Below are 18,564 nucleotides of genomic sequence, written 5' to 3' on the forward strand. Positions count from 1 at the left end.
TCCACTGTCTCTCAGAGTTGCTCAAACCATGATCATTGAGTCGGTGATGCCATCCAACCTTCTCATCCTCTGTCACCCACTTCTCCTCCTGCCCTCAGTCTTTCCCAGCATCAGGGTCTTTTCCAACGAGTCCTCTCTTTGCATCAGGTGGTCAAAGTGTTGGAGGTTCAGCTTCAGTATCAGTCCTTCCAATAAATATTCAGAGTTTCCTTTAGGATGGACTAGTTTGATCTCCTTGCTATTGAAGTTTATCTCAAAAGTCTTCTCCAATACCATAATTCAAAAGCATCATGATATTCTTCAGAGCTCAGCCTTCTTTGTGGTCCAACTCTCACATCTGTATATGACCACTGGAAAAACACATAGCTTTGGTTATACGGACCTTTGTTGGCACAGTGATGTCTCTGCTTTTTAATATGCTGTCTAGGTTTGTCATAGCCGCCCTCCCAAGGAGCAGACGTCTTTTAATTTCTCCTTAGCACATCTGATGTGGAGCTCCTCTGCCTTCTTCCACCTCCCACCCCAACTGGCCTGACTTTTCTCTTTTACTTAATTTTATCTAGATGGGGAAAAGCCAGGTTGCTCCTAATATTACAACTACATCTTAACTCCTGATCTTCTCCACCTTTTATCCAGTTGATGACCAGAACCCATAGTTTTGCTTCTGCAGAGTTTAAGCAGCTTATTTTTGAGCCCAGATGCTGTGGTCTCTGCCTCATTTCTTGGGTCTATTGCTTACTCTGTTCATGGGAAAGGAATGGGGTCTGGCTTTGAAGAGCTCACATTCGAGTGGAAGAGATGGGTAAGCAGGTAGATTCAGTCAATCAGTGAAAGAAAGACAAGACAAGCTGCCCATAGAGGGGACATTCTGGTGCGTTCTTATTTTGAAATATAAGCACAGATATGAAAGGGAGACAAGAAACTTCTGTCTAGTGGACGCCTGTTGTGTGCTGGACTTCTTCACATCAGTTGTACCAGCTGAATCTCTTGGCCGTCAGATTTGGCATCTCCAGTTCATAGGTGAGGAAATTGAGTTTCAGAAGCATCCTCAGGGAGACGTCCTTGGTGATCCAGTGGCTAAGCCTCCGAGCTCCCAGTGCAGGGGGCCCGGGTTCCATCCCTGGTCTGGGAACTAGACCCACATGCCGCCTGCTAAGAGTTCGCTTGGTGCAACAAAGATCGAAGATCCCATGTTCCCCAACTAAGACCCCGTGCGGCGAATTTAGTAAATAAAAGTAACAAGTATTTAGGACAAAAGAGAAACATCCTGAAGGTCCCAGTGTTAAGAGGGCCAGCTCGGATTTAAAACGAAGTCTCACTTATGCTCAAGGTTGTATTATTTCTACTCCATTCTGTGCTATTTACACGTCTATCTGTATGACTGAGCCCCTTCAACCTCCACCTGAGACTGACAGCATTGTTAATTGGCTATGAAAGTGGAGGTGAGGTCGCTCAGTCGTGTCCGACTCTTTGCGACCCCATGGACTGTAGCCTACCAGGCTCCTCTGTCCATGGGATTTTCCAGGCAATAGTACTGGAGTGGATTGCCATTTCGTTCTCCAGGGGATCTTCCCAACCCAGGGATTGAACCTGGGTCTCCCGCATCGTAGACAGATGCTTTACCATCTGAGCCACCAGGGAAGTCCGGTGGCTAATTAGCTATACTTTCATATAAAATAAAAAGCTTAAAAAATTATTTTTTAAGAAGAATTTATTTACAGGGTAGCAATGGAGAAACAGACACAGGCAATAGACTTATGGACATGGGGAGAGGGGAAGAGAGGGTGAGACGTATGGAAAGAATAACATGGAAACTTACATCACCATATGTAAAATAGATCGCCAACAGGAATTTGCTGTATGAAAAATAATTATAGTTGATATATAATATTATATTAGCTTCAGATGTACATCGTAGTGGCTCAGTATTTTTAGTGTGTACTTTTTCAAAGAAAAAAATTGAAGGCCTCAGTACTAAAGTTCAAAACAGTTGAGAAAAGAACAACGAATATTCTGTTCACAAATACAGATGCTGTGGAAGCACTGCACAAAATTGCCGTCATAATGGGACATTTATGGGGGGGTGGATAAGAAAATTAATAATGCACAGATTCAGACACGAATCCATCAATGCAGAAGTAAATGATTCAAGATTGTCAGCAAAGGTGTGAGGAGCATAATAAACGAAGACGGTAGTGGACAGAGTGGGCATTTTAAATGAAAATAGTAGACATTCTGACAGTTGCTTTGAGTTGTTGTTGTGTTCGGAGGCCAGCACGTGGGAGCCGGCCGTGTGGGCGGTGCTTCCTAAGGCGCAGCTGGGGTCTGGGCAGATCTGGGCGGGGGGCGTGTGATGAGGGCGTTGATTTTCGCAGATTGTGTTCCGTCCGTAAGAGGGCTGGGGCGTCGTGAGCATAAGGGCAGGTAAAGACGGGGTTTCAGGACCGTCAGCTGCCTGCTTGAAAGAAAAACGGCTGCGTGTTTACAGTGAGCTGTGCAGCTCTCGGTGTCTCCATTGTATGTAATTCCGGAGACACTTGGCATCCTGGTTGGAGCCTCAGGGGTGGGTGGGGCTTTCTGTGTCCCCTTTGTATCACCATCCTAGAGCCGGCTTTCTCCCTGCGCTCCCTTCTCTCTGCTCTGCTCTGTGTGTGGCTTTGCATCCCATCATTGCGATTTAAGGACATTCAGTGACACTTCTCCGCTGATTTCAGCGCCAGCCGCCCTTGGAACTCAAGCCTCGTATACAAGTATGAAGGTGAGGGCAGCCAAGGCCTTCAGGTTGCCAGTTCCTTGGCTGGAAATCGCATTCACGTTGGGAAACAGATTTTTAAAATACATTTGGCGCAGGGAGCAAAGCCACCCTTTTGTTAGGCTGGGTCAATGATGGTAAACCCCTGCAATCACGCCCCACCAAGCCCCCTCACCCTGGCCAAGCTGGCCTCACGGTGCCCCTTCTGTTGACCCCACGCCATCCTCTTGCTGCTGGAGTTGGCCCTGCAGCAGGACCTTCTGTTTTGTGTCATAAGGCTCATGAGGGGAGCCCTTCGTGCTCAGCTTCACCCAGCCGGTGCTGAGCGAGGTCTGTGTACCGCTTCCTGCAGTACGGTCAGAGCTGGTAAGTATGTCTGTGGCTTGGTGAATGTTTTCTAAGTATTGGTAAGATTTTTTTATTCCTTTACCGCCCCCCGCCCCCAATTCTCTCCCAATGCCATTTTGCTCTGGGCTGTGATCATCAGGACCCAGCTTTGGTTTAAGATGCATTTTGCAAATATATGTGTGTAGTGGGACTACAATATTTTCTGAGAAGACGGGTGTGGGCGGGCCGCTGGCTGATGTAAGATGGGGCCACATATGTTTGCTCCATCAGGCCAAGGAGATTTTTTTTTACCCTCTGCAGACTGAACCAGTTCAGAGGACACAGCTGGTTGAGATCTGCAGAAACATACAGAATTCCGGTCTTCTGAGAAGGCTGGTTACCAGCATGTGACAAAACCTGGAGCCTCTTTTCTGAGCTAGCTTTCATTTCTGCTTTTGAATATCAAGCAAAAAAGCCATTTATCAGTCGGTCACCTCGTTTTATTATTCATTTTGCTCTGTCTGGTTAAGTTTCAAAAAAGCACAATGTTAAATGTTAGAGTCAGGTTGGTTGGCAGCCTTGCGAAGGGGAGCAGATTGCTTTCAAGTAAACGCAGCTGGAAGCGGACTGCATATGTGTCCCTTTCTTCTAAGAAATGAAAGAGGCATTTATAGAAAGGTGGCTGAGTGCTGGGCTCTCCAGGGTCACTTTGTCGGTTTATCCCTCCCAGTCTAGCTGATGATTCACGTCACACCTTGGTCGTTCAAACGGACGCATGTCTCCCTCCCTTGCTGAAGTCGGAGCTTCTCGGAAACAATGAACTTGCAGAGATTTAGGGTAACGGGAGCTGGAGGAGGGTGGAGCCTCTGCAGCTCTGTCTCTCTCGCTCAAGTGTGGTCTCAGGAGCTGAGTGAAAATGCCTGCTGTGGGGTTTTCTGCGGCTCCTGCTTTTTGCAGCCTTGAAAACCGCATCAGAGTCACGTCTGCTGCTCTCTGACTGGATTGCTCTTCCAGCAATGGGCAGGTAAGTGAATTATGGAGTGTTGGCGTGTGCCTTTGTGAGTTTTCTTTTCTTTGATCTACTTTTAAAACACGAAGGCAGGGTGTTTTCTGATGGTGTAATTCAACCAGGTTTTGTTTGTCCAAAAGCATTTTGGAGTGCTTTTTCTAGTTTTTGTCAGAGAAGAACCTGGGGTGGCGGGGCGGGCGGGGGAGGCGGTCTTCTTTTCCTATACTGAGAAGACTTTACTGTTGTTTTGGCCATCTCTTTCTTTAGTCTCTGTGCCAAAAGTGTTTTTGTTTTTTTTTTCCCTCTTTCTTTTGCTGTTTCTTCATATGATGATTTGGTGGGTTTTAGTTGGAGTCAATTGCTGTTAAGGAACTAACTAATCATTCATTGCTGTGATGTAATAATTCATTGGTATGTTAAAGTTTTCCAAAGCTGTTTTTCTCCATAAATAGTTATCTTACTTGACGTCTGTCTAGGAAGAGGTGAGTTAGAAACGAAGAGGAGAGATATAGGAACTGAGTTAGAAATGAAGAGGAGAGTAATGTTGCTTCATGAATCAAAAGCCATCTGGAGAGGCGTTTTCACAGGCAGGATCTACTTTAGTTTCGTTCTGTTTTATCTGGGAGAGCTACAGGGCTGGATCAGTTGGGATCGGTCACCTGTACTGGAATCTGTATGTCGAGATCCAGACAAGTCACGTTTGTTCATTCCTCCCTAGAGTATCTCGGGAAAGATAGCCTTCGCCGTGAATTTAGCTGAGGCCCACGGATGGGAATTGTTGGAGTCCAGCCATTTATCTGTTTGAATTCTCACAATCAGATCCAGCCTTAGCATCCTTCTGGTGTACACTACAGCTCTGTGTATCGTCAGGAACTAACTCAGTGACATGTACTAAATGGCTGTAGGCGCTCCAGGAATAGGAAAGGAAATGGTGAGGTTCGAATTCTTAAAAACGCACGTCGGGAAATCTAAACGAGAGAACCGAGATGACCTGTCGCATTGGAGGTGACTCTGAATGGCTTTCTCCGGCAAATATCGTGTATTAACGTGTGTATGTGGAATCTAGGGGAAATGGTAGAGGTGGTCTTACTTGCAAAGAAGAGAGAGAGACACAGACATCTGTAGGCAGGGGTGGGTGAATTGGGAGGTTGGGACTGACATATAGGCTGCTGATTCTATGTGTAAAACACGTAGCTAGTGAGAACCTACTCTGTGGCAGAGGGACTTGCTGCTCCGTGGTGACCTAAATGGAAAGAAGGTCCAGAAAAGAGAGGATATGTGTAAACACAGAGCTGATTCACTTTGCTGAACAGCAGAAACTGACACAATATTGTAAAGCAGCTGTACTCCAGTAAGAGAGGCTTTCTCTGTGTTGACTGCCATCGAGCATGTTGCCTGCTGGCTTTATGCGCTTTGGCAGAGTTAATCTGGGTTTTGGATTTTGATGGCGCAGAAAGAAAGGTCTCGATATATTGGGCTATGAGATAACACAGGCAGTTCTTTTTTTAAAATCTTTATTTTTAATTAGAGGATAATCGCTTTATAGTGTTGGTTTCTGCCATACAGCACCATGAATCAGCCACAGGCACACATATGTCCCCTCCTTCTTGGACCCCCTCCCACCCCTCTAGGTTGTCACAGAGCACTTGCTTTGGGTCCCCTAATACAGCCAGTTCTCGCCCAGAGTTTCTGCAATGACTTCCTTTCTTTAATGAGACTGTGCAGATTGTTTTTGACGTGATTATAATTATTATTATTTCATTGCTCTTCCTCGTGTTATCCCATGGTTCTCGCATCAGTCTGGTAAGATAGGTATTGATGTTACTATTAATACACCATATTATAGCTGAGGATAATAAGGATTGGATAACAAGTGACCCTGGAGGTCTCTTTGCATGTGGAGAAACCAGGTGTAAGCTGGTCTTTATAGACCCAGAATCCCATACTTCCCCTCTTCATTCTCTCTGGTGCCCTCTATACTTCATCCACTGGGGAATGGAGGAAAAGCTGCCACGTGGGTGCTTGGGGACCCGGATTCTGATTCTGACCAGGCCATTGCGGGGGCTGTCTAATGGTGAGCAGTCCTTGAAGTCTGCAGATGGTGTTCTCCTGCAAGGAGGAAATCAGGATTTGATTTCTTCACTTTCTGCACAGACTCAGCATCTCTGTGCAGGGCCTTAATCAGGGCTTGCACTGAGAGAGGTGAGAGAGAAAGCAAACCTGTGTGTGTTCCGTCCAGCTCTGCTCTGAGCTTTCCTGCCAAGCCCGAGAGACACAGGCGCTCCTTAGGTGGGGAAAACCCGGGGTCCTTACAAGACAAGTTGCTCTGATCACCTGTTGTTGTTCAGTCGCTCAGTCATGCCTGACTCTTTTTGCCTCCATGGTCTGCAGCGTGCCAGGCTTCCCTGTGCTTCACCGTCTCCCAGAGTTTGTTCACACCCATGTGAACCGTGCAACCATCTTGTCCTCTGTCGCCCACTTTCTCCTGCCCTCAAGCTTTCCCAGCATCAGGGTCTTTTCCAGGGAGCCAGTTCTCTTCATCAGGTGGCCAATGTGTTGGAGCTTTAGCTTCAGCATCAGTCCTTCCAGTGAAGCTTCAGGGTGGATTTCCTTTAGGACTGACTGGTTTGATCACATCTTGAGCTGGCATTTCTCAATCTGTTCTTGTAAACTCATCAACAAGAAATGTTGGAGCCAAGCTCTCTTGTGGTTTCAGCCTAGGAACAACGAATACATCGATTACGTTCCCATCTGGCTCACAGAGAAGGGACAGCCTCCGTGCGTGAACCCTTCTGTTACCTTAATCCATTTTGGAACAGCACAAAAGTAAATAAAGATTGCTCTCCCCTTCTCCAGGTGTTGTAACTGATGGCCGGTGGCTGAGAGTGGGCAGGGCGGAGCAGGGGAAGGGTAACTTTTGTTCTCCCTGCCTGGTTTGCTCCATCAGCTCATCACAGACCCAGTCAGACACTGCGGAGTACTGAGAGAGGTGGGGCCACACTTGATTGAGAGCTGTCGTCGCTGTTTGCTAGTCGCTCAGTTGTGTCTGACTCGTGACCTCTTGGACTGTAGCCCGCCAGACTCCTCTGTCCATGGGGTTCTCCAGGCACGAGTACTGGAGTGGGTTGCCGTTTCCTCCTCCAGGGCATCTTCCCGACCCAGGAATTGAACCTGCATCTCCTGCATTGGCAGGCGGATTCTTTACCACCAGCCACCAGGGAAGCCCTGATGGACATAATAAAGGGAGACAACCTTTAACCGACACCACCCACCATTGTCACACAAGAAAGGAGGAAGGAGGCTGGGATGCAGCCTCCCAGCAGAGAGAGACTGCAGGTCTCCCGGGGTAAAGAGAGTTGGCATCCTTCAGGGGCCTTTCATGGATCCGGGAAGCCCTCACCCACGACCTCAGTCTGCACTCGAAGTTCTGCCCCGCCTGGCAACTGTGCCTCGTCACTCACAGCGCTCCTGGTGGCATGCGGGGCTCTGAGTGCAGGGATGAGACTCGGGCTCCCAGTTCCGTCCTTTCTGCGCTGCCATCTCTGTGCCTGCTCTCACTCTGTGATTTTTGTAGACCTTAACATTATCCTTCCATCTTTCCCTGTAGGCAAGAAGCGAAACCCTGGCCTTAAAATTCCCAAAGAAGCATTTGAACAACCTCAGACCAGTTCCACGTAAGTTGGCAAGAGTGCCATCTTAATCCAAATGCTTGTACTTTACAGGTTTCCAGGGAATGGGAGTTCCTTTTCAGAAGGGTGAGTAATGCTTTGACCGGGGAGGGAGTTTGTTAGAAAGGAGAGCCCTTTGAAGCGGGGAAGCCAAGGACTTTTACTGTTCTGAGACCTGAAACGATCTTAGTCGGTCAGTCTATATGGAATGGGTACCTTTGAATTTAGTTGGCTAAAAATTTTACAGCCGTGTTTGGCAGATGGCTTGTTGTTCTTCAGTCGCTGAGTCGTGTCTGATTCTTTGTGACCCCGTGGACTGTAACCCACCAGGCTCCTCTGTGCATGGGATTTCCCAGGCAAGGATACTGGAGCAGGTAGCCATTTCCTCCTCCAGGGGATTTTCCCCACCCAGGGATGATTGAACCCTCGTCTCCTGCATCGGCAGGCAGATTCTTTACCACTGTGCCACCAGGGAAGCCCTGGTAGATGGGGTCTTAAATAAATTCAGAAAGGTCACTGGATGGGGACTTTTTTCCTTTTCCATTTTATCCGAATAAACCCCTGAGGGAGCCACCACTGTGAACTTTGGGTTGGGTAGAAAGGTAGTACTTGGTGAGGATTCAGCATCCTGTACTTAGATCCTGTTCCGTATGAACAGAAGGCAGATGTGAGATACGGGACCACACCTTACGAGCTAAGCCGTGGGTCCAAGGCCCCGAGAGTCCGAAGCCCTGGTGATGTGGGACACCCACTCCCAGAGCCTCCCTCTTTCTTTGTCTCTCCGCGTTGTGGGGAGGGTGTTGCCTAGCTGGGAGCAAGGTCAAGTGAAAGTCACTCAGTCGTGTCTGACTCTTTGTGACCCCGTGGACTATACAGTCCATGGAATCCTCCAGGCCAGAATACTGGAGTGGGTAGCCGTTCCCTTCTCCAGGGCATCCTCCCAACCCAGGGATCAAACCCAGGTCTCCCACGTTGCAGGCGGATTTGTTACCCTCTGAGCCACCAGGCAAGCGCAGCTTGGGGCAGGACCACATCAAAGCATCTACAAGGGAAGAAAGGCAAGTCCAAGAAAAAAACTATAGCAGAGGGAGCATAATAGGCATTCCAATGGAAACTTAAATTTAAAAAAATACATTAATTCGGCTAAGTTGGGTCTTAGTTGCAACAAGTGAAAGCATTACAGACCTGCTTCCCAGGTGACACAGTGGTAGAGGATCCGTCTGCCAACGCCGGACACGCAGGAGATGCGGGTTCAGTCCCAGGGTTGGCGAGAGCCCCTGCAGGAGGGAGTGGCAGCCCGCTGACTCTGTGGGACTGACGGGCGAGCTCTCCGGACGGGACTCGTTTGTCTGTAGGAATTTACTCTCGTCTGTTCTCCATCTCCATCTTGCTGCTTCCTGATTATTGTGCAAATGGAATCATGCATATCCTTTCTGAGACCGGCCTTTTTCTTTCAGCATCATTCCCTTGAGGTTATTCGAGTTGCTGCATGTACCCACAGATTATTCTTTGTTATTGCTGAATGCCATTCTGTGGGGTGGATACACCAGTGTGTCAAAGCCTTCAGCCTCTGAAAGCCTTTGAAGGAGATACAAATAGTTTCTGGTTTGGGGCTGTTATAAATAAATGTGCTGTGAGCATTCCTGTGTAAGTTCTTGCATAAAAATAAGTCTTCATTTCTCTGGGATGTATGTCCAGCAGTGCAATTATGGGTCGTATGGTAAGTCCATTTTTAGTTTTGAAAGAATTGCCAAGGATTTTCAGAGTGCTTGTACCAAATTACATTCTTACCAAAAAACATATGAATGGCCCAGTTTCTCCTCAGAACTGTTTCTCATTTTAACCATTCTGGTAGATGGGATGTATCATTGCAGTGTTAATTTTCATTTCTCTAACGGCTATTGATACTGAATACTTTTGGTGTTTATTTCCCATCCATGTGTCTTTTTCAGTGAAACGTCTATGCACTTATTTGTCTATTATCCGGTCAGATTTGTTTTTAATGCTGAGTTTTGAGGGTTCTTCCTATATCCTCGATGCAAAACAGTTGTCCGGTGTGTGACTCAATTGCAGTGTCTCCCAGTCATCATGGTTCTTTCCATCTCTCTCTGTTGATGAAGCCCACTCTATCAGTTTTTCCTCTCATGAGTTACGTTTTTGGTGACAAGTCTAAGAACCCTTTCCCTATGCTTGGGTCCTAAAGATTTTCTCCTCTATTCTTTTCTAGAAGTTTATAGATTTACATATTAGATTTAAGTCTGTGATACATTTTGAGTTTAATTTCTGTACAAGGCCTGGGGTTTTCAGTTGGGCTCTATTTTTTTTCCCCGTGGATTTCACTGGCTAAAGTTGCTCCAACACCAATTGCCGAAAAGACTATCCCTGCTCCACTGAATTGTTTTTGCTCATTTTTAAGATAATAATTGGGGATATTTGTGTGCATCCGTTTCTGGGTTTTCTGTTCTGCTCCAATGATCTCTGGGTCTGCTCCTCCAGTGAGAACTGGACATGGAACAACAGACTGGTTCCAAATTGGGAAAGGAGTACATCAAGGCTGTATATTGTCACCCTGTGTATTTAACTTATATGCAGAATACATCATGAGAAACATGGGGCTGGATGAAACACAAGCTGGAATCAAGATTGCCGGGAGAAATATCAATAACCTCAGATTTGCAGATGACACATGGCACCCCATTCCAGTACTCTTGCCTGGAAAATCCCATGGATGGAGGAGCCTGGTGGGCTGCAGTCCGTGGGGTCGCTAAGAGTCGGACACGACTGAGCGACTTCATTTTCACTTTTCAATTTTCATGCATTGGAGGAGGAAATGGCAACCCACCCCAGTGTTCTTGCCTGGAGAGTCCCAGGGACAGGGGAGCCTGGTGGGCTGCCGTCTATGGGGTCGCACAGAGTCGGACACGCCTGAAGCGACTTAGCAGCAGCAGCAGCAGCAGCCACCCTTATGGCAGAGTGAAGGAGAACTAAAGAGCCTGTTGATGAAGGTGAAAGAGGAGAGTGAGAAAGTCGGCTTAGAGCTCAACACTCAGAAAACGAAGATCATGGCATCTGGTCCCATCACTTCATGGCAAATAGACGGGGAGACAGTGGAAACAGCGTCAGACTTTAATTTTTGGGCTCCAGAATCACTGCAGATGGTGTCTGCAGCCATGAAATTAAAAGACGCTTGCTCTTTGGAAGGAAAGTATATTAAGTAGACAGCATATTAAAAAACAGAGACATTACTTTGCCGTCTAGACAAGGCTATTGTTTTTCCCGTGGTCATGTATGGATGTGAGAGTTGGACTATAAAGAAAGCTGAGCACCAAAGAATTGATGCTTTTGAACTGTGGTGTTAGAGAAGACTCTTGAGAGTCCCTTGGACTGCAGGGAGATCCAACCAGTCCATTCTGAAGGAGATCAGTCCTGGGTGTTCTTTGGAAAGACTGATGTTCAAGCTGAAACTCCAATCCTTTGGCCACCTGATGCAAAAAACTGACTCATTTGGAAAAGACCCTGATGCTGGGAAAGATTGAGGGCAGGAGGAGAAGGGGACGACAGAGGATAAGATGGTTGGACAGCATCACTGACTCCGTGGACATGAGTTTGGGTGGACTCTGGGAGCTGGTTGGTGATGGACAGGGAGGCCTGGCGTGCTGTGGTCCGTGGGGTCGCAGAGAGCCGGACTCGCCTGCGTGCCTGAGCTGGCTGGCCGCCCCTCTGCCTGTATCCCTCTGTCGTGGTTTCTGCAGCTATAGATTAAACCTTAATTTTGGGAAAAGTGATTCCTCTCACTTTGTTTTCTGTTTCAAAACTATTTTGGTTATTTTAGGGCTTTCATCTTTTCCTGTTAGTTTTAGAATAAGCTTGTCTATATCTACAAATAAACTCACTGAGATTTTTGGTAGGAATTGTGTTGAACCAAGAGATCGATTGAAGGAGAATTAGCATCTTTATTTTGCTGTCTTCCAATCCATGAATGTGGTAGATTTCTCCACGTATTTAGATTCCCTTTGATGTCTTCCATTAATATTTTATAGTTTTCATCATACAGATTCTCTGCGTTTAGTTTTATTAGGATTTATACCTAAGTGTTTCTTTTTTTTTTTGAAGCAATAAAAATTGTATTCCATTTAAAAATTTTGATTTCCACTTTAGAAATTCAGAAATGTGATTTATTTTAAAAATATTTTTATTTTTTTGTTGTGCTGGGTGTTTGTTGAGACGTGTGGGATCTAGTTCCCTGACCAAGAATCAAACCCAGGCCCCCTGCATTGGGAGTGTGGAGTCTTAGCCACTGGACCACCGAGGAGGTCCCTGCAATTGATTTTTGAGTTGATTGCATACCCTGTGACCTTTCTAAACTCAGTTATTAGTTCCAGGACCTTTTTTGATAGGTTTCTTACAGTTTTCTGTGTAGACAGTCATACTTTCTCTAAAAAGACCATTTTATTTCTTTCTCTTCTGTTTTCGACCTTTATTTTCTTACCTTATCTTAGTGGCAAGAATGTTCAGTACTACATCAAATAAGATTGCTGCGAGCAGGCTGACTTGCTTTGTTTTCCATCTTAGAGAGAAGGCATTTCATCTTCCACCATTAAGCACGATGTGAAGTCCTCATAGACGTGGTTTATGAGGTTGAAGAAGTTCCTCTCTGGTTGAAGTGTACTCAACCAGAATTCGGTTTTCATCGTGAATGTGTGTTGAATTTTGTTGAGTGACTTTTTGTGCATCAGTTGATGTGATCTTGGAGTTTTCTTCTTTGTGCTGTCGATATGTATTACTTTGATTGATTGTTTAAAAGTATTTGCATATTTATTCGGCATCATGGAGCGTTAGCGGGGGCACTTGGCTCTTCATCGCCTTGTGTGGGGCCTTCCTGGCAGTGTGCAGACTCCGTGTGGCACACAGGCTCTGTAGCTGTGGCCCTCGGGATTAGTTGCTTAATGGCAAGTGGGGTCTTAGTTCTCCCACCAGTGATCGAACCCACATCCCCTGCATTGCAAGGCGGATTCCTAACCACTGGACCACCAAGGAAGTCCCAACATTGGTTGATTTTTAAAATATTGAACTCGCTTTGCATGCCTCAAATAATCCCACTTGGTTTTGGTGTACTATATTTTTATACACTGCTGGATTTAATTTCTGCAAATATTGAAGATTTTTGTGCCTGAAGTTGATAAGAGATGTTGATCTATAGTGGGTTTGTTTGTGTGTATATATGTGTGTGTGTACTATTATGTTCTGGTTTTGGTATTTAAGATAATACTGACCTTATAAAATATGTTGATTAGAACACCACCTTCTGTTTTCTGGTAGACATTGTATAAGGTAGGTGGTAATTCTTTAAAAAACAATGTTGAACTATAATTTACATATTATATTAGTTTTAGGGTTACAAGATAATGGTTTCGTATACGCAATTAAAAAAAAAGTTTGCTAAAATTTCTCCCGTGAGACAAAATGGGCTTGTATATTTCTTCTTCCAGAGCTTTTTAATGACACATTCAGTTGGGTTAATAGTTACTGGATAATTCAGATGATCTATCTCATTGTGGCTAAGTTTTGGTAGTTTGTGGTTTTCAAGGAATTGGCCTATTTCATCTAAGTTGTTGAATTTATGAAAGTAAAACTGCTCATGGTATTTCCTTGTTGAATGACAGATACATTGTGACATCCTCTTTTGTTTACTGATACTGATAATTCATGTCTTCTCTCTTTTTATCTGTGTTAGTCTTGCTAGCGATTTATCCATTTTATTGATTTTAAAAGAGCCAACATTGTTTTATTTTCCTGCTTTCAATTTTGTTGATTTCTGCTCTTATCTTTATTATTTCCTTTGGGATGTATTCTCATTTCAGCCTTCCAGCTGTCTTATATTCTTCTTCCCTTTAACATCTGCTAGTCAATGGCAACCCACTCCAGTATTCTTGCCTGGAGATCCCAGGGACGGGGGAGCCTGGTGGGCTGCCGTCTGTGGGGTCGTACAGAGTCGGACACAACTGAGTGACTTCACTTTCACTTTTCACTTTCATGCATTGGAGAAGGAAATGGCAACCCACTCCAGTGTTCTTGCCTGGAGATCCCAGGGACGGGGGAGCCTGGTGGGCTGCGGTCTATGGGGCCGCACAGAGTCGGACGCGACTGAAGCGACTCAGCAGCAGCAGCTGCAGCAGTCTTTCCCTTCTTCTAGTTTATGTTAATAGTCCGTCTTTTTAGTAAATTTCTGAAAACTAACATAAACCCTCTCTTGGTATAAAAAAAATGAATAAAAAGCTATGCAGAGGTAAAGGGAGATTCTCTGCTGTCTAACCCTCGCCTGCTGGGACAAACCTTGGCTACACTCTTGGTTTCATCGTGTCGAGCCAGGGTCCCTCTGCGATTGTCAACGTCTCACGTCAGCTCAGGAAGAGGCTTATGATACACTGTTGATGTTGTTATTGTTATTAAATTAATCCTGAGGCTGAAATTGGTGCTCCTCAAGAAGTGGTTTCCGCACTTGGAGTTTTCCTTGGCAGTTTTGTGCGGCTGGCTTGGTGATTTTTGCCGTTTATACCCGGCCACCTTCGCTGGACTGCACACAAACAAATAGCCCGGGACAGAGCCCTGTTCTTCTTCGGGCCGTGCGTGTGGCCGCCTCACTGCGTCTCTGATGCTGGTGTGTCTGTGACTCGGGTCTCTGGGCTGCTCCCCCCCTGGATGGGCAGCAACTATTCCTAATTCTAACTGGATTCTGTGCTGGTCAACATTCTTTCAGTTAATCCTCACGAGAAACTCAGAGGCAGTTGTTATTCTGCTCGCTTTATAAGGGAGAAGGCAGGCCTATCCAGGGGTCAGGTGTCCTTCTCAAAGCAACTGACCTCACAGAACCCAGACTCCGGTGCTGGAATCCGTAGGTTCACGCTTGGGAGCTGAGCTTCCTCGGTTGAACATCCTCGGCAAGTTACCCAAGTCTCCTAAGCCCCCTGTGAAAAACAGGAACAAACATGGCTGTGGTTGCTATGGGGATTGGATGTCACGGTCCATATTACATGTCCAGCCCAGTGTGTGTTCCAGCGAGATTTCTCAACGAATGTGGCTCTCAGTGTCATTGTTATTATTATTATTTCACTTAATAAGTGGGAGAGCTGGCCTACAGACTGAGGGCTCTCTGACCCTCAAGTATGTGCTCTTGGCCACATGTTAGACCCGGCGACCAGAGCCAAATGGCCCATGAGAGGTGGGGTCGCTTACTCTGTAGTTGAGAGGACATCACGCGTGGCTCTGCGTTCCAGTGTCACCGTCTCACTGAGTGACCTTGAATTATTAGGCCTGTTTCAGTGTCCATTTTTCACATTCAAACAGAGCTAATGCTGGGACTTCCTTGGTGGCCCAGTGGTTCAGACTCGGTGCTGCCAGTGGAGTTGGCAGGAGAGCAGTTAACCCGGTTTTCAGGTTCAATCCCTGGTCAGGAGGCTAGACCCCACACGCCACAGCTAAAGATCCCACACGCCGCAACCAAGGCCCAGAACAGGTAAATAAATATTTTAAAAGAGTAAAGCTAATACCTCTAAGAGCTGTGAAAATTGAAAAAGACTTTGGATTTAAAGGGTCTTGCATGGTCTCTGGCCCAGTTAGGTGCTTTATATTATCATTAGATTATAAGTAAATATTGTTATTTATAGGCAAATAATGGATGCATGCTCAGTCGCTTGAGTCGTTTCCGACTCTTTGTGACTCCATGAACTGCAGCCCGCCAGGCTCCTCTATTCATGGAATTCTCCAGGGAAGAATACTGGGGTGGGTTGCCATGCTTCCCCGAAGTGGGCTCTTCCCAGCCCAGGAATCGAACCCAAGTCTCCTGCATTGCAGGAGGATTCTTTACTGCTAAGCCCCTGGGGAAGCCCAGGCAAATAAGTGTAATAGTAACCAGTAAACTCGTTACTCATGTAGAAGTATAAATAAACAATTATTTTCATAAATCAAAGCTGGCTGTTTATAAAAAACAATCATAGCAGGTGGCCTCTGGAATACCTTTGGCCTTACAGGGTTAGGAGTTTTGTAATAAGTTCGCTTTTCTTCCTGGAGGACTGAAATATTGAATAAGCGACACAGAATGTCCACCCACAGTTTAAACCTCACTGCCCCAGACAGACGAGTGTGCCCTGGACCGGTTACAGCGTCAACTAATCCCAGACAGGCTGTCCACCTCAGGCCATCATTTCATGCTTCTGGCCGCCTTGCTGAGCCCGAAGCCCTCGTGGTGGGGGCTGGTGATCAATTACACTAGAGGCGGTCTGGGCGGGGCAGGTTCCTAGGATTCAGTCGGATGTGGAGTGAGTCATAGCTTCACCACTCGGGAGGAAGATAGCTTAAGTCTCAGTCAAACAGGTTTTCATCTGGAATGTGGGAATAATGAGTCGTGTGTGTGTGTGTGTTTCAATGATAGGAAATGCAAGGAAAGCACTTAACCCAGTTTTCAGCGTCTGTACCCCCTTCTCCGTAGGTCAAGGCTGAGACTCGGATGACATGAGTTTTATTTTCAGCCGTGTTGAGGACTGTGTGTTCAGCATATCACTGAGTTTTTCTGGGTTTCATTTTTCTCATTCTGGAAAATGGCACGAAACCCTCCTATTAGGTAGAGTTATAATGCAAGGTTAGAATAAAACTGGAATCAGCAAACTTTTTGTGCCAAAGACCAGATAGTAAATATTTGGGGCTACCAGGCCACAATGGCCTCTGCTGAAGATTGTTTCTTGTTTGTTTTTTACAGCCCTTTAAACATGTAAAATTCACCCATTGCTGGGTCACAGACTGTAATTGATGGGCTTCCCTGGTGGCTCAGAGATAAAGAATCCTCCTGCAATGCAGGAGCCACAGGAGATGTGAGTTTGATCCCTGGGTTGGGAAGATCCCCTGGAGGAGGAAATGGCAACCCACTCCAGCGTTCTTGCCTGGAGAATCCCATGGACAGAGGAGTCTGGTGGGCTACAGTCCATGGGATCTCGCAGAGTCAGACCCAACTGAAGTGACTTCGCACGCACTCACTGACTGTGATTTGCAGAGCCCTTGTATGAATGCTAGAATATTAGCTCTGGAAGAGGTCTTACCCAACAGCCTCGCTGGATGGCATGCCCTTGGAGGTAGCCCTGAATAATTAACTAGTGACCTTTTCTGTTGCTTCATTCTTTACAAAAGGAAGGGTCTGAACAATTGCAAAGGATTTTTCACTGTTTATATTAGTCACATGTTTCAAATAATATTTGCCTTTATTTCAAAGTTCCGTTGGGATTAGTACAAGCCGTTGGTGACAACTAAAGAAAAAGAGCTTCGGAGGCTTTAAGAGTGAGAAGTCAGATTTCTCAGAAAATTTAATTCCTCTGGAAGGTGTTTCTGAAGAAAAATTCTCTGCTTAGAGACACAGGATTTATAAAAGCATCACCTCTGTGTGTGTGTGTGTGTGTGTTCGTCTTTATCCCTGCCTCTCAGTCTGGGTTTTAAATTAATTTAGAAAAACCTTAGTTTGTGTTTTCTATTCATTTCAGAAGGATTGCCACTGAAGCCTTAGATTGGCGTGGTATCTGCGTTTATGTTCCCACATTTTTGTTATTGTTTTATTTAGTTTCAGTAGGAGGGGTAGAATTATACACGGTAACCCACGAGGCTCCTCTGTCCATGGGATTCTCCAGGCAAGAATACTGGAGTGGGTTGCCACGCCGTCCTCCAGGGGATCTTTCTGACCCAAGGATTGAACCCAGGTCTCCGAAATTGCAGGTGGATTCTTTACCGCTAGTGCTACCTGGGGAGCCTGTAGCCGTGTGTGTGTGTGTGTGTGTGTGTGTGTGTACTGTTAGGGGAATAATTAGGCTATTCCAGTAAGCCCCTGTGTAAGTAATTATATTATATATAATTATTTTATATAATGTATATGTATGTTATTACATATAATGTAGTTTATATATTGCATATTTATATTTTTAATGTATGCCAGTCATTCTGCTAGTAAGCATTTTGCTTAGAACATCTCCTTTAGCAGCCACTCTTATTCTATGAGGCAGTGTACTAATATCTTCGTAATAAAGAAGAAATTGAAGTGCAGAGACTGTGATTTCTAAGAACATCTGTTTGTTCCAGTTCCCACACTATTAACCTGTTTATGCTGCTTTATTTTACTCACGAGCTTTCACCTTATTTTTAAGGAGAACTCTCTCCAGTCTCGTAGGATTTGGGAAGGTCACATTCAATTAAATATCTCATGTTTTCCCTTCTCTTTTGCAGGCCACCGCGGGATTTAGACTCCAAAGCTTGCATTTCTATTGGAAATCAGGTGAGAAAAGTCGTGTCTGCCCGTTAACGTCCTGACCCTTTCATATGTCTGCTTTGCCACCGGCCAGTGGGAAAAAATGAATTTTCCATAACATGCTGTCAGGGGTTGTTGGGTCAATAACGTCTGAATGTAAACAGAAGTGGTCTGTGGAGCAGTTGCTATTTTAAATGTCAAATTGGGATCGGGCTGTTGTGGTTCTGATGGGAGGTCTCTGAGGCGAAGAGATGGTTTGTTTTGGGCCACGCTCTGCCAAGTCCAGGCCTAGAGCTAGCCGCCAGGAGTCAGCAGGCCGACCTGAGGGTCATCGAGGGGCGGAGCTGAAGACCCGCTGTGTGGGGCAGCGCTCCCTGCGCCGTTCGGCGCCTGAGCTGGAACTGGACCTCTGTATTGCCGGGGACAAAGGGGGGCCCACAGTGGGCGTCTGCACATCTCCCGGGCACTTCTTGCTTTCAGTGGCTGCTGGGCAAAGCTTCTAGACCAGAAGGTTCTGGACCAGAAAGGA

The 18,564-nt window shown here is 45.9% G+C and overlaps 1 protein-coding gene across 2 annotated transcripts in view; it reads left to right on the plus strand.

Annotated features, from left to right (window-relative positions):
• MAP2K6 (mitogen-activated protein kinase kinase 6) overlaps positions 1-18,564 on the plus strand; it is a 106,431-nt gene that overhangs the window by 64,005 nt on the left and 23,862 nt on the right. For both annotated transcript variants that reach the window (XM_010856079.1, XM_010856080.1), the window contains exons 2-3: positions 7,696-7,762; positions 18,014-18,062. In XM_010856079.1, coding sequence (XP_010854381.1) covers positions 7,696-7,762; positions 18,014-18,062 — 116 coding nt within the window. The remainder of the gene's footprint in view (positions 1-7,695; positions 7,763-18,013; positions 18,063-18,564) is intronic.

This window comes from Bison bison, unplaced genomic scaffold (genome assembly GCF_000754665.1).
Source record: "Bison bison bison isolate TAMUID 2011002044 unplaced genomic scaffold, Bison_UMD1.0 scf7180017864371, whole genome shotgun sequence".
In the NCBI taxonomy this organism is placed as follows: Eukaryota; Metazoa; Chordata; class Mammalia; order Artiodactyla; family Bovidae; genus Bison; species Bison bison.